Genomic DNA, 15090 nt, shown 5'->3' with positions numbered 1-15090 from the left:
ATAACATTACATGCTGCTTTTTCCACCCGAGGAGCCAAATTTATTTCAGATGTAACTTTATTGATTGCACTGCAGCTAGAGCAAGAATTAATTTGACCCATGCTCTCAGAAACTAAAATAGATACTGTAAATCCAGATCTGTTAGTGTAACCTTTTAATTTAATCCAGGATGAGTTTTGGCCAGTAAGCACTGAATTGTATGTCCTAGAGAATATTTAAGAATATAGAATCCGTTTCCTGAACTTTGTACTTACGTTTAGCTCCATTTCTACCATACATCATTTTCTATCCAGTAGTACATATGTACTTATTTAAAATGGTGTACTGAAGGTAACATTTTTTAAAGTGGTCAGTGTTTGCCTCTGGTCAAGAAGGTTGAATACCTATGAAATGACAAAAAGCTGATTAGCTTTATTTTCTTTTGTGAAAATTACTTTTGTATATTTATTGCTCATTCAGAATATATGCTTATTCTTAATAAGCTCATGCTTACAGAAGAGCATCATGAAGTAATCAATAATTCTTAGATTTCAATTAAAATCCTTGTAGTGAATATATGCCTAATTTCATAGGCTACAGTAAAAACCAAAACATAAGTAAATATTTTGTCTCAGACAGTTCTGAGGATTCTCAGAGTTTTATTAAATAAGATGGTGGAAATGTGAAGTCAGTACACATAGACGTAGTATGACTGGGCCAGGGAAATGCAGCAGGCAGGGAAAGGACAGGTGAGCAGAGTCTGGCAGATCACATTTTGTCATCAGTATCTCATCTTTCCTGAGAGAAAGTTGAAACTTCAGGTTTCTTATAAGGGAACAGAACTCTAGCATTTCAGTCACTACCTGTGCCTGTTTTTAATAGCCAATTTCCCAGCAGTGTCTGTTTAAGTTTACTAGTCATACCACATGGGATGAAACATACTGATGTATCAGCCACACTCTTACGTTGTTGTATAGGGTGATAAAGGTGAACCTGGAACACAGGGGAAACCGGGATCATCAGGAGCCAAGGTAAATATGAATCTGGAAGTATTCTAGTTAAACAAGGCATTGATTTACTGATTTTCCATGATTAGTTACAAGGCAAATTGTTTCAAAATAAAACAGTAGTTAACTTAAAATTACATCAGAATCCTTTTGATGGCTTATTCTTACTGATTTTATACTAGATTTTAGGCAATGTAAGTCAGCTGTTTATGAATTTCAAACCTGCAAACACTGCCATTACTCCAGATAGTTTTATTTGTATAATTTTGAAAAATCAACATCAACTGTATTAAAAAGCAATTAAAAAATATAGAAGCTGGAAAACTGTGGTTAAGAGTCCCTTTTGTGGCTTCTCTGTATTCAACATCCCCTCAGAAATTTTCCAGACATTTCAACCATCCTCAGTTACAAAATTTCAAAATACCATAGCCAAAGCTTATCATGTGACCTTGAGAAAACATGCAATATATGTTTTTACACACAACACATCACTGACACAGAGCTATTGTATTACTCAGGGAGAACTAGGAGTACCAGGTGCTCCAGGTGAACCAGGCTACCCGGGCATTCCTGGCACCCAAGGTATAAAGGTAAGTATTTTTTCCAGTTTTACCTTAATTGCATCTTTTATTGTAAGTGCTTTTCTTATAAGTGCTTTTCTTATAAGTGATCATTATTAATTATTAAAGGAAATACTTTTTCTAAATGCATCATTATTACTAGAGAATACTTGGTATAATTTGGAAGTTCCATTCTTTAGAAAAACAGTCATTTTTCATAGGGAGGAGTGAATGGCCAAAATGGAGAAACTGTCAACCTAAAATGCTGTGACATAGGTATTAATGAAATGTGGTATTACCAGCAATGTAGAGGACTACCTTGTAAAGAGTGAAGCCCTTCATCTAAGGGCATTACAGAAATAGGGTTGAATCAGGTACTTCACTATGGAAAGAAAGATTTAAGGGTAAAGAAGCAGTAAGTTAAAAGGATGGTGTTATATTTAACGTTTTATGAAAATCCAGTGCAGAGGTATTCTGCTAGACTTCAGCTTCTGCTCCTGAAGGGCACAGATTTCCTGTTGTGCAGTGTCATATATGACAGCCATGTATGGATGTCTTGGGTATGCTAGACTATTTCATATGTCAGTAGACACACATGGGAGTGCCTTGGGTCGCATCTTAAATGCCTATGTTTAAACAACTCAAGCAAGTCCCAGATCAGCGGAGGCTAGAGAATAATCCAAATTTAGATGAGGTTTTCTCAGCTAAATGAGATAATGGAACCTGAGTTCATTTTCCAAGACAAGATGTAGAAAAATTAGTCTTCTGACCAGTTCAAAACAGTGATTTCCAGAGCACATAAGGACAAAGATTTCCTGGCTTAAGTCTTTCAAAATGTCCTGAAGTCCAGTGGAAGAGTGGCTTAAGTCAGTGTCTTAACAATAGTTCGAATAGTTTCATTATCACCATATATTCAGTATCTAAGATCATGTAATATACATGTACAGAGACAATAATACTGATTTTAAGAAGGGAGATTTTTGTTAAATTTATGGAACCTCTCTAAATTTTAAACTCAAGATGCCTTTGCAAAAGCCATTATTAATATCGTATAAAGACGCACGTCAGAATATATATCACTGGTTAACTGGAGATACAAGTCATAAGTCTAACAAACTCTCGAATTATTCAGGAAAAAAGGTGCAATTTGGGCATCTGACAGTGAAACCTTTCAGCTATAGCTCATTTTAAAACTTGAAACTAAACCAAATATTTTACATTCAAGTACAATACAACCAAATACAGATGGCATAAATACCCTGTTATGTTCTGGGATTTTCTATCAGGAAAATATTTGCCATGGCCAAAATATCCTCTTTACTACTGTTTAGTGTTTAACTAAACATTTTCTTTCTCAAAAAACAACCAAACACACACATGTTTGACTCTTTCAAGAAGACTGGCAAAACAGATCCAAAAATCTCCATCCTAATTCTTTTCTTTATTAAATGCAGTTTTGTACCTCCCCCACCAATCTGTCTTGTTTTATGAATTGCTATGTTCTCAGCCCAACATTTTGATTCATGACCATTTAAACAGAATCTCACTGATTTAAGAGGTCAGATGTAGGGCAGGAGCCATCTCCCATAACTTAAGTTTCCTTTTGAGTCAATGAAGAGAGATATGCATGTTCTGGTAGTACATATTTTATACCTCTCTTGTTAATTGGCATGAATGGTTTTCAAGAGCTGCCTGTTTCTCTCCAGTGTCAATTAGATGGTGTTCAGACAACTAGGTAAACCTTGATACCTGCCATTTAAGTGCCATTTGCACTGTCTGGTTGCCAATCACCCCACTAATGTTTATTTACTATAAACATTTTGATGAAGGTCACAAGGAGTGGGTGGAAGTGGAACTTAGTCCTTACAGAGTTTTGAGTAAATTTAATATAATTTTTTTTCTGATTAAAATATTTTTTCTTTGGTGTGTCATGTATAACTTCTGCATTTAGTGGGTTTATAGTAAGTGTTACAGAAATTATTTATACTCTGTGGGTAAAGACAAGCATACTTAATGGTTAGCACTCAGATGAAATTTAACCTGTCAGAAATACTGTCCCCCTCCCTGCCTGCATCCTCTCCACTCCCATACACTGAGTAGATAAAGTCCTGCTGGATTTGCCACCTCATTGTGTTGTATTTTTAAATTTTAACTTGGTATATGAGTATCCACTTTTCTTTTTGATAGTTCTTTCTATGACAAATACCCCTCTTATGTAACTTTCTGTACTTTTCTCAGCATTTGTGTACATGGGGATAAAGTGATTTGTTTTTATTCGGATAAATAAAAGCTATTAGATGCTTCTCTTGTATTTACTGTTAAATTAAAACACAGACTACGTGTCTTTGAGATGAATCATGGTACAGTGGAGACTTTTCTTCTAATATTTTACAGGGGGACAAAGGAAACCAAGGTGAAAGTGGTATCCAGGTATATCAACTTCATTGCTACTGAAATCGTCTGGCAACACTATTAATACAAGTCTTAGGTGTTAATTCAGGAGCTTTTTTTAAGATTAAGCTCCACAGAAGGTTTGCTTGAAGAACAGCAGCAGTGAGTCTTCAAGGAAAACTTCCCAGTGTACCCAGTAGGAATTTCCAGCTGCGTTTCTGAGGCTGAGCTATTGTCATTTGGTGCAGAGCTGTGTGGTCCTAGCAATGGTGCAGGCTCAGGGATGCCGGTTGTGCAGCTGCTGCAGGGGGCTGGGACATGACCCAGCAGTGCCCCAGGATGGGTTCTGTCCCTGCCTGCCCCAGGCACGGTGGGATCACATAATCGCTCATCATCAAAGTATCGCCACCTGGCCTCTGCCTGCCTACTGTATTATAGCAAGTGGGATTTTCCTTCTTGTTATCTAAAAGTTATGGAAATACCTACAAGAAAAAGAAGAGCATCATGTCACTACTCAGATCTTAACTTGCCTCCTCTATATTCAGAGTAGAAACTGTATCCTTCTACACAGTTTCTGCTCTAACCTCTTGAAAAGTAACTTTTGAGATTGATTTGGCCTGGTTTAGGATGAAATTTTAGGGTTTACTTTTCTGTGTTATATTTGATAGTTTAATTGTCTCTCAGATAAATACATATTTTAAGAAAATGTGCTTTTCTGAAGGGACTGAAAGGAGAAAAAGGAAGACAAGGAAATCCAGGCTTACAGGTACTGTTAAAATAGCTATCCTAGTTCAAGAGAGCCATGATTCATATTTGTTTCTTAAGATTACTTCAATCAACATGGATAGTTCTTTGCATCAGGAGAAATATATTTATGTATAACATGATTACATAGTTATATGAATTGCCTCTTAAACAACCTTAGTGTTTTTAAAATAACAAGTACAACACATATAGAGAAGATGGAGCCACATTTTTCTTGGCTGTGCACAATGGAAGATGGGAGGAAATGGACACAAGTTGGAACGCCAGAAATACCAACTTGGTACATGGGAAAAGCATTTTGCTTTGAGGGTGGTCAAACACTGGAGCAGGCTGCTCACAGAGATTGTGGGAAAACCTGTCTGGAGAGGGCATTGAGCAGCCTGCTCTAGCTAGATCTGTTCTGAAAAGGAAGTTGAACCCATGGAGGTCCCTTCTAACCTACATGTTTCTGTGGTTCTGGGATATTAAATCTCGAGAAACAGACTGGAAGTACATTTTTCTGGATTATTTTATTAAATCCTTAATTATGGAAAATTTTCATGACACAGTTATAAATAATATAAAATGCACGATAATAGCAAAAAGTGGCTTTTGTGTAAAGGTTGTAAGAGTGATGTTTCAGATACTAAGATTTTGCATGTACTATGCTACACTTTCATGTAGTTCATTACTTCCTAGGAGTACTGGGAGTCATTATTGACATCTTCTGTGCTCATAAATTACAGATGTTTCCTGTTTCAGCTGCAAATCAGTGAGATCCAGTTATTTCTCTTTAACTCGGGGCCAATGTATTTTGATTGTGTCATAGTTGGCTATCTTGTTGTACCACAGAAAATAACTGTTAGTATTTATAAATAATTGTTAACTTCATAATCTATGTCGTGTCTAAACAGAGAAGTATTTGTTAGAGGTACATATCTGAAACTAGACTTGGAAGGAAGTCACAGTTGCTTTCTTCAGAATTATGACATCAATGCAGCTGCCTGTCTAGCCAGAAGGAGCTGATTCCCGTGGAGCATGGGCAGGAGATCTAGATTGTATGTTAGACATTTTATCACTCTCAGCGGTACGTAGGTTGACAGGAGTCAGTAGTAAAGCTGAGCGATATTTTTGGAAAGAAATAGTTTAAACTAAAAGGCCAATCATTGGTTTTAACTAAATGTAATGTCCTACTCTAACATTTTGCAAATTAAACTGTTTTTTCCTTTTGCAAATAATGGACAAATTTTTCATATACTTATTATTTTGATCATAAGATAAAGCAAAGTGAGTGAAAGAAAACAATTTTTTTTCCAGACAGATACTGAATTGCTGTTTCTTGCCTTTTTCTTTTTTTTTTTTTTTTTTCTTTTTTTTCTTTTTAGAAGGCTGAAAAACTAATAAAGACTTGGTCTAAAGTTGTTTCCCATGCTTATCTAGTTTGGTCAGTGACCAAAAAATCAGTCATTCAAATACTTGTGGTAGACAGTGTTAGGTCCTTCCAAGGTTTGTGAAGCCTCAAAGTTACAATAGAGATTCCCTTGTTCATAGGAGTATATCAGAAAAGTGAAAAAGCCTGCACTGAACTGCCACCTTGCCATGGAATTTAATAATCAATAACACCCTTGAACCATTTGGCAGAAATGACACTAAAGCCTTTTGCCAACATGCAAAGTCTGGCTTGCTTACAAACTGAGTTTATATTTCAAAGGCTCTGAACTTGATTTCTGTCTAGTAAGATGGTATTAAACAGGTAGAATCAGGAGTTTCCTTTTACTAGAACACAAAATTTTGTCTTTTGTAGATTGAGTGAAGTTTTGTCTATATGTCTATATTATGTCTATTTGTTTATAATATGTATGATACATTCCCAACTCACCCTTTTGGTATATGATATTAAAGGTATTACTAAAATGTTCACCATGATACACATTTTTCATCCTTATATGCGGTTTGGTTTTTTTGTACAAATAGCAGTCACAGAATCTTTAAAAATTGACTTTTGTGATTAATTATTGAAAACAAAGAGCAAAAAAATTATTTTTTCTTTCCAAGTAATTTGGCTCAACTTGATTTTTTAATTCTTTTTTTTTCATATTAATTCCTAAAGGGACTAGAAGGATTGAGTGGAGAACAAGGAGAGGTAAGTATTTTGTAATTACAAATATAGTATTACAAAATTATTCCATTTGTTTCTGCAGGTTGTGTGATTTGTAAAATGTATGTTTACAGTCTTACTTCCATACTCACATCTCTATAAGTAACGGAAGAGAAATGAGTTGAGAAAGATCAGAGAACAGAAAGAAGTATTAGTTAAAAAGAGCCATAGTGGTATATATATTCAATGCAATGAAAGATTAAAACAATAATTAAAGCCAAGTATATACATTAAGAGAATTAAACAAACAAAACTGTGTAGGAACTAGTTGAAGAAAGCAAATAATTAAAGAAGTATTCATAAAAGAATACAGAATACTTGATCAAAAGGATCCATATTATTCAGTAGCAGCAAATAATAGCGGGGCAGGGTACAAAAATAAGGGGTACTATACACAAAGTTCCTTCACCTTGTATACCTTCTACTCTTTTTGGCAGTCAACAAATCAGAGGCATTCAAGCTAGAGATCAAGACCATTGCATTTAATATCAATCTTGCATTTGCCTAATTCCTGTTGAACTGTGCTGATACACTGTATTTTCAGCTTCTATAAAAGTTTGTGGTAAAGACTTCCACAGCTGAACTATTTGTCTTGTCTGTTTTAACTTTCACTAGTGAGATTTCTTTATTTCAAAGCTAATGAAAAGGAATATGGCGAAGCCTTTACAACGGGGTTTTTTTTAGAGAATTCTGTCTTTGAGACTGACTCAGAAAATGCAGGGCTGAATTCTTTACTAGTAAGTTTATACATAAATAATTCAGCTTAGCCTGAAACTTGTGGGGCACAAGGGGAAGTCCACTCAGACTTCTCTTGGTCTGTCAGAAACTGCATTTGTTGCTCTCCAGAATATTTTTTAAAGTCCCATCTCTTTTTTTTTTTGTCCTTGTGTTTGGCTAATGTAGAGATATATTTATAGCCAGACCTTTTAATCTTTCTATTGCATGTTGTTTAAAAATTGGTATTTAAAAGACCACCTTTGTTAGTTATATTTTCTTTATTCCAATATTTAGTGAAATCAGGGTACACACTGTCCCATTGATATAATTCTCCTTCAACTTTAGTTAGAGATATCTTTGTTCAACCCTTTTTCATTAAAGCGTTGTTACATATCAATAACTGGACATATTAATTGGAAGCTCAGTTCTGATAATGAAATAATTTTATGCATTTAAACATATAAATTGTCCTATGTGCTGCTGTGATTCCATAAAAGACTTTAGATTACAGTTTGGCTTATAGGTGTTTTGCTAAATCACTGCTAAAATTGGTAAGATTCCTTGTATACTATTGAACTAGCCTCTTTAAATATTGTAAATCATGGTAATAATACATTTCTTCTGAAAAATCCTTTAAAAAAATATTCTTACTATACCCTAAGATATAGTGATGCAGTTGTTATTCCTTATCAGACCTATAAAATCAGTTTATTTTCTATTTTTATAAAATATGTTGGTTTTTGTTAGACTGACTCCTCTATAAATTTTCTTCAGTCTGGAATTCTTAGTGCTTATTGAGCTCTTTTCCTTTTTTTTTTTTTTTTTTTTTTTTAAATTTTCTTTGCCAATAGCAAGGGTCAACAAACAAGGCCACACATGGGATGTGGCTGAGCATTACAAGACCAAGATATACTGCAGAAAATATTCCCTCAGCAGTTTCATTTGCTTTTTGGCAAGTTCTGCAGGCAGTTGTGCTGATGCTTCCAATGTTTTGTCCTGGTGGTTTTGTACTGGCTTCTTGCCTGTAATGTTTTCCTATAATAGATGCCATTTTCCCAATATTTCACTGGTTCTTAATGCTTTCTAGCTCCTTTAAAATAAATCAGCTTGCAAGTCAGATGTCTTTTATGTAAACATAGTCCATAGCTATAAAAGTAATCAGAATTAAATAACTTCTAGCTACAAGAACAGCATGATTTACAGATTCCTGCACATATAGCTTCTAGTATAGCCACAGGCAGCTACATATGCTCCATATGTTTATCTCTGAACTTGCTGACCCTGTTAAATTAAAAAAACCATTTGTAATTATGTAATAGAAATGAACAAGTACAAATCTATATGGTGTAACTAAGAGTATCAATTCTCTATGACTACAACATTCAAGTTGACAGTATTAAGAAAATAAAATATAATTACAACCTTAGAAAAAGTCAGTTCTGATTTAGTGTATAATTTTTGTAGTGGGAAGAGGGTATAGACTGCTGTTCAGTTCATGCATGGCATCTTACCAGTAGACCATCTTTCCAGCAGTACTCTTAGGCACTTGGCTGACATCTCACACATTTTGTCTGATTTCTCTGTTTTTTTAAGAGGAAAGACTATCTGCCTTATTTTAGTGACTAGCTCTCTGCATAAAACTATTAATCCAGTACTGAATTTGAAGCTTGCTAGCCTGTAATAATTCATGTGGAGAACTTGGGCATTGTTACTAATTTAGAACAAGCCAGAACGCTTTGAATTTTTCTGATGTAAAAAAATTTGATAAGTACTATATAGAATGATACAAAGCAATATAAATACCATAATTTAAAATTCAGTGTAAGTCTATGAGGACTGTATGCCTGAGTGCTGCTTGAACTTGCATTATGTGCTCCAATAAGTTTTGTCATATATAGTAATCCTACTGCCTTGTTTCCATAATTCCATCTAAAATGGTTGGAAAGAGTGAAAGAAAATTTTGAAGCAACTGATAACAGAATGCAAAAGCTGTGCAAAAATGGAAGGAAAAAACTCATCAGGGAGCAAACATAATATACTAACTTTAATCTCGAGCACATACCAAATTACACTGCACTGATGTTTTGTTGGCTCCATCATAGGGAAAGAGTTCCACATGAACTGTTACAGTAGGTAATTCCATACATAGAAGAACCATTGCTTTGATGAAGACATATCCACTTATTTTCCAATATTATTTTAACCTTTTCCAATAAAGCAAAGGGACTACAGTTGTTATCAATCATATGGAGAATAAATGAAGTCAGACCCCCCCCCCAAAAAAAAAAACCCTAACTGATATTTAACTATTCTTTTCCATTGTCTTATATACTACAGACATAGGATAAAAGTCTTGATTATTATAGTAAAGTTTGCCAAGAATGTCAGTGATGCCAGAATATCACTTCTATTTTCCAGCATTCTAAGGATTTTAATGTACTGTAACAAATTATCTAGTTCTCATGAAAAAGTGAATAAGGCCTTATGTTAATAAGGAAGACTATTTTATTTTATATTAATTAGTAAGTAAAATGGGTCCTTAAAGTTTAAAAAAAATAGTAATTTTTTTCTAGTTATATTTGGTAAATAATTGTATCTGAAACAATTATTAAAAGAATCTGAAAACTTCAGTATATTTCAGTAAAATAGATCTCAGTATCAAGTTAATTTTCAGTGACAACTTATATTCATTTTATGAAAAACATCAATGAAGATTTTCTCAGAACATGTTTGCTTGGTGCTACCTAGCTTCCAAATGGTCTGTGAAGATACACTTGGCTTTTTTGTGGGTTTTCATTCCAGAAAGGTGAGAAAGGAGATCCAGGCATTCGAGGCATCAGTGGACAAAAAGGAGAACCTGGTATCCAGGGTTTGGTTGGACCTCCTGGTCTCAGAGGTCAGCCAGGAGATAGAGGACCCCCAGGACCACCTGGATCAGATGGAAAACCTGTACGTATAGGACCTCAAACTTGTCATTTTGGGGACCTTAAAAACTGCAAATGCACATTCTCTGTTTTTTTTTAACTATACTCTGTTCAATTTAGGCACGAGAATTTTCAGAAGAATTTATTCGAGAGGTGTGTTCAGATGTACTGAGAAGTAAGTTTGAAAGCCTGTTTATGGTCTTTTCCTTGTTTAAAGTGTTAAAGAAGTTTCCTGATAAATAGGCTTTCTTGAAAGCAAGATTAATATTGCTGATCTACCACTTGTTTTCCTATAGGTATGTAAATATATTTTCCATACTTGACCATCTTGTTTCCTAAAGGTATCATATTCTCTAAGGAGAGGAAACTGGTTTTGTGTTAGTGGCTAGGGGGCAATATTTTTATATTTTATTGTTACAGCACTTTAAGATTCTTTGTTTGAATTATTCCCAGCCCAGTTGCCTGCCATCCTCCAGAGTGGAAGGCTACAAAACTGTAACCACTGTCAGTCCCAAAGCGCTTCGCCAGGACTTCCAGGACCACCAGGTCCAAGAGGCCCTGAAGGCCCGAGAGGGTTTCCTGGTTTACCGGGAAATGATGGCATTCCGGGGCTGACGGGCATCCCGGGTCGCCCTGGAGCTCGTGGGACAAGAGGTACTGTGTGCATGTGTCACAGTGCTAATGGCCTTTATGACTTTGTTTTCTGCTTCCAGTTTTAAATGGAATTAGCGCTGGGTGGACTAAGGGAATAACTGGGTTGGTATCACAAAGTGTAATTGAGGACATTGTGCAATGTGAATGTTTCTCCACTTATGAATAAAGCATGTCAGAATAAGAGAAAGTACAAGAACACAACAAGATAGCTAGTGTTCAGTTCTACTATAGATGAACTTTGTTCTCACCTTTTTAGAGAGTTGTTAGTCTTAAATCAATGTTTTTAGCTGCATTTGGATTTTTTTTTTTTTTAGATCAAATATGCTTAGACATGGATTTTGATATATTTCCATGTTTTCTGGTTTCTTTTCTTCCAAACTTCTTTGTTTCTGCTATTTTAAAGAATAGTATTTTTTCACTGGCTATTTACTGTCTGCTACCTTATAGGTTGATTTGTGGCATGAGACAACCTTTATTCTCCCTCTGATTTCCCAGGGCTTTCTCTTTTTTCTCTTTTTATTTCATAAGGATTTTTACTCCTTTATGCTTTTCTTAAACATTCTGGTTTCTTTTCAGGCAAGCTAGGGTTTATGCTTTCAGGTGACTCATCTGTCCTAGCATTCCAGCTGATTTCTGTGATATATTTGCAGACTTTAAGTATGAATACACAGTCTGGAACTAGACCAAGATACTAGGGTGAAGTCCATAATTTGGTAACTGGTCCCAGCCAGTGCCTGTGTTTCCTATAGCATAAAAATAAAATAATCAGGAAAGCTGTATGAAATATAGCTAACTAGTAATGTGCCAAGGGTAGGCAAGGCAAATCGTTGGTAAATATTTACTTTCTTTGTAACTTACTAACTGTGACCTAGCACATCAGATTAATTTTGGATGTAGTAATGATTTGTCTGTAGTGCTTTTATAATTTCATCTGCAACAGCAGAATGTCCAGTTTTCTTCTGGAGCTGACACTTAACAGTTCTGGCTATTCCATGAAGAGTTGGAAAAATAGGCATATGTTTCTATGAAGAAACTGAAGTTACTGGGTTGTACTAGTGTAAGAGAGCACATATTTTGCCCCTCTCAGTATTTTTTTTGGTGGAGATTTAATTCTGCCATATGTTGTGGAAGATCGTCTATGTATTCTGTATTTCACAGAGGCTGTGATAAATTCCTTACACTTCCTTCATATAACTTCTTAAAAACTTTGCCAATGGGAAGGCAATGATGGCAAATTTCTAAATTGCCCATCATCCATTCCCTCATCTCATAGTGTCTGTCTGCTTAACAGGTCCTACATCAGCTCTTAATTCAGTAGAAATTATCATAATTTAAAAAACAGTCACACTATGTGGGTTACAAGGGAATGTTTATTTTACATCCCATTATTTGATTTTGAACTATTGCATTTTTTATGCAATAAGTATTATCAAATGCTGACTTCCTAATTAATTGGATGAAAATATTCCCAGTATGCAAAGATATACGTGTTTGCTATTTCACAGGACTGCCAGGAAAAAATGGCGCAAAAGGCAATCAAGGAATTGGGGTTCCTGGGATCCAAGGCCCCCCAGGACCTCCAGGTGAGGGATGGTTCAGCTGTGCTGATTCAGTGCATGCTAATCATTTTTTAAAAACAGTGGTTTAGAAAAAATGTTGATATAATTTGCAAAACTTCAATAGTTCTTACCCATCTTAAGTACTATATATGTTTTGTGACTAATGTCTGTGTCTTGTATGCCTTTTAAATTGTCATATAATACATGATTTAATATAAGACAGGTCTTGCAGATACTGGGTCCTGAGACTGCTGTTTCTTGATAGATGACTTCTGAAGTCAGCCATTACTGAAAGCTGAGCCCTGATATAATCATGTGACATTGCTTAGTGAAGAAAAACCTTCTTCCTAACAGCAGTGTATTCATGCAAAATGCAAAGTTGAGTATTTGGAAGAGATATTAGGTCCTGATCCAAAGCCAGAGAAATAAATAGAAATAGGACTCTGATTCATGCTGTGGTGGTTCCATATTATATGATAAAGTATAACAGTGTTCTAAAGTGGATTTTTATATTTCCTTTTAAAAGCTATTTTTATTTAAAGTGTTTTCCATGTGCTTTAAAAAAAAATTCTTAATAAGGTATCATATTGTTTGTATAAACATACAAGCAGTTTGTGACAAGTGTCTTTTCCAGAAAATGTTTTCGTTATCTGCATACTCACCAAAGAGCAGGGATCCATACTTGCTCTTGTTTTCATTTTAATTAAAATACTATGTAATGTATTTGTTTATTGCATGTGTATCGTTAAGGTCCTGAAGGTCCGCCAGGTATGAGTAAGGAAGGACGTCCTGGAGAGCGTGGGCAGCCTGGTAAAGATGGAGATCGTGGCACTCCAGGAATGCCAGGACCAGTTGGACCCCCTGGAATTTGTGACCCATCACTATGTTTTAGTGTAATTGTGGGGAGAGATCCATTTAGAAAGGGACCAAATTATTAATTTGTGATACAGTAATTTAGAGGAATAGGTATGGTGCTTGTCTTTTATGGTCTTTCAGGTCTCAGGAAGGCAACCAGCAATAATCCCATAAGCAGGAACAAAAGTACCTCTGACATTATAAAAACCTAAGGTTATACGTTCCTTTAGAAAAAAGCCTCCAATAATTTTTGTATAACTTGCATCGATTGAATCTCAAGTATTTTTAAAGAGATCATCTTTAATAGGAAAACAATTAACAATAGTATTTGATATTTAGTATTTAAGTGTCCTAACATACTCCTGTTACCATGAATTCCTTTGCAAAATTGCTGGAGATGCCAGTGGGAGCAGGATTAGGCCTTAAATGGTATTGGTCAGGTATAAATTACTGTGAAAGTTTTCACATGCAGCCGACATATACAGTATTTGATTTTGAAAGAATGTGGCTGGCTTTGACTTCATATGCGTGTGAATCTCATTGGCTTGTGTACATTTCATATGTCATAGCTCCAAGTGTTCTGTGAGTGAAAGCATATATCAGATTTTTATAAATGAAGAGAAATATCTGAACTTATTATGGAAGTAATATCACCTAATTTGCCATGCAACTTTTTGCTAAAAATTAAGGTGAAATAAAAGGGTAGAACTCCTGGCTCAAGAAAGGCCAAGGTTTTACTGAAGATGGTTCTGTTATCAACAAAAAGTCAAAAGGTTCCATGTGGGTGATTCAACTTATATGAAAATAGCATTAAAAATTTTTTTTAAAAGAGTGAAAAACTGGTATAGCTTGCTTGTAGCTATGATTTGACAAAAATAAAAATTAAAATGTTTGCACAACCCCAGTCTAACAGTTCTGCGTAATTAAGTTATATACCCCTTGCTGTTTCTCCTCAAGGACTGAAGTTGCCAAATTGAAGCAGCAGGTTTACAAGGAGAAAGGTCTAACTGCTGACTGACTAGCTGCAATGTTTGTTACGCTGTTTCCTTTTTCATTTTAAGCAGGCTATGTGTAATTTTCATTGTATGCTTTGCTAATGAGGTGTACCGCTTGCTTTTACATAAAGAACAAAGGCTGAGTTCCTGAGAATTTAAAATCCATTTCTTAAATTAAGGCAGAGTCTTGTATTGAACTTAACCAACGCTTTCTAATGGCTTCTTTTAATGTGTTTTTTGTTTTTTTTTTTCTGTTGTCCTACTATCAGAGATTGGTAATATGCTTGACATTCAAGGTAAAATAAAATTTTGTAAAGAACTGGTGGTGATTTGATGAGCGATTGCAAGAGTCACCTGTGTCGCAGAAAAGAGCGATGCCTGTAATATATGGAGGGATAGTTCCACCTTGCAGCAGTATCCTTTCATTTCCTCTGGAGAAAGCACCATGCCTGGGATCAGCACCTTTCCACTGGGGTCGTGCTGCCTGCAGGGCAGGGAGTGCCAGTGCGGCCAGCTGCACTGTGCCCATGCTGCCTACCCAGAGCTG

At 35.4% G+C, this 15090-nt stretch overlaps 1 protein-coding gene across 1 annotated transcript in view; it reads left to right on the top strand.

The window, feature by feature from the left end:
- The window catches only part of COL21A1 (collagen type XXI alpha 1 chain), a 111456-nt gene extending 96641 nt beyond the window's left edge, over positions 1–14815 (top strand). Inside the window, exons 21-30 of the mRNA XM_074922489.1 lie at positions 957–1010; positions 1505–1576; positions 3941–3976; positions 4659–4703; positions 6792–6824; positions 10359–10505; positions 10601–10655; positions 10934–11134; positions 12640–12717; positions 13444–14815. Of these exons, the coding sequence (XP_074778590.1) occupies positions 957–1010; positions 1505–1576; positions 3941–3976; positions 4659–4703; positions 6792–6824; positions 10359–10505; positions 10601–10655; positions 10934–11134; positions 12640–12717; positions 13444–13631 (909 nt within the window). The 3' untranslated portion in view covers positions 13632–14815. The remainder of the gene's footprint in view (positions 1–956; positions 1011–1504; positions 1577–3940; positions 3977–4658; positions 4704–6791; positions 6825–10358; positions 10506–10600; positions 10656–10933; positions 11135–12639; positions 12718–13443) is intronic.
- The last annotated feature ends 275 nt before the right edge of the window (positions 14816–15090 follow it).

This window comes from Athene noctua, chromosome 1 (genome assembly GCF_965140245.1).
Source record: "Athene noctua chromosome 1, bAthNoc1.hap1.1, whole genome shotgun sequence".
NCBI lineage: Eukaryota > Metazoa > Chordata > Aves > Strigiformes > Strigidae > Athene > Athene noctua.
This window is presented reverse-complemented; position numbering and strand designations above follow the sequence as displayed.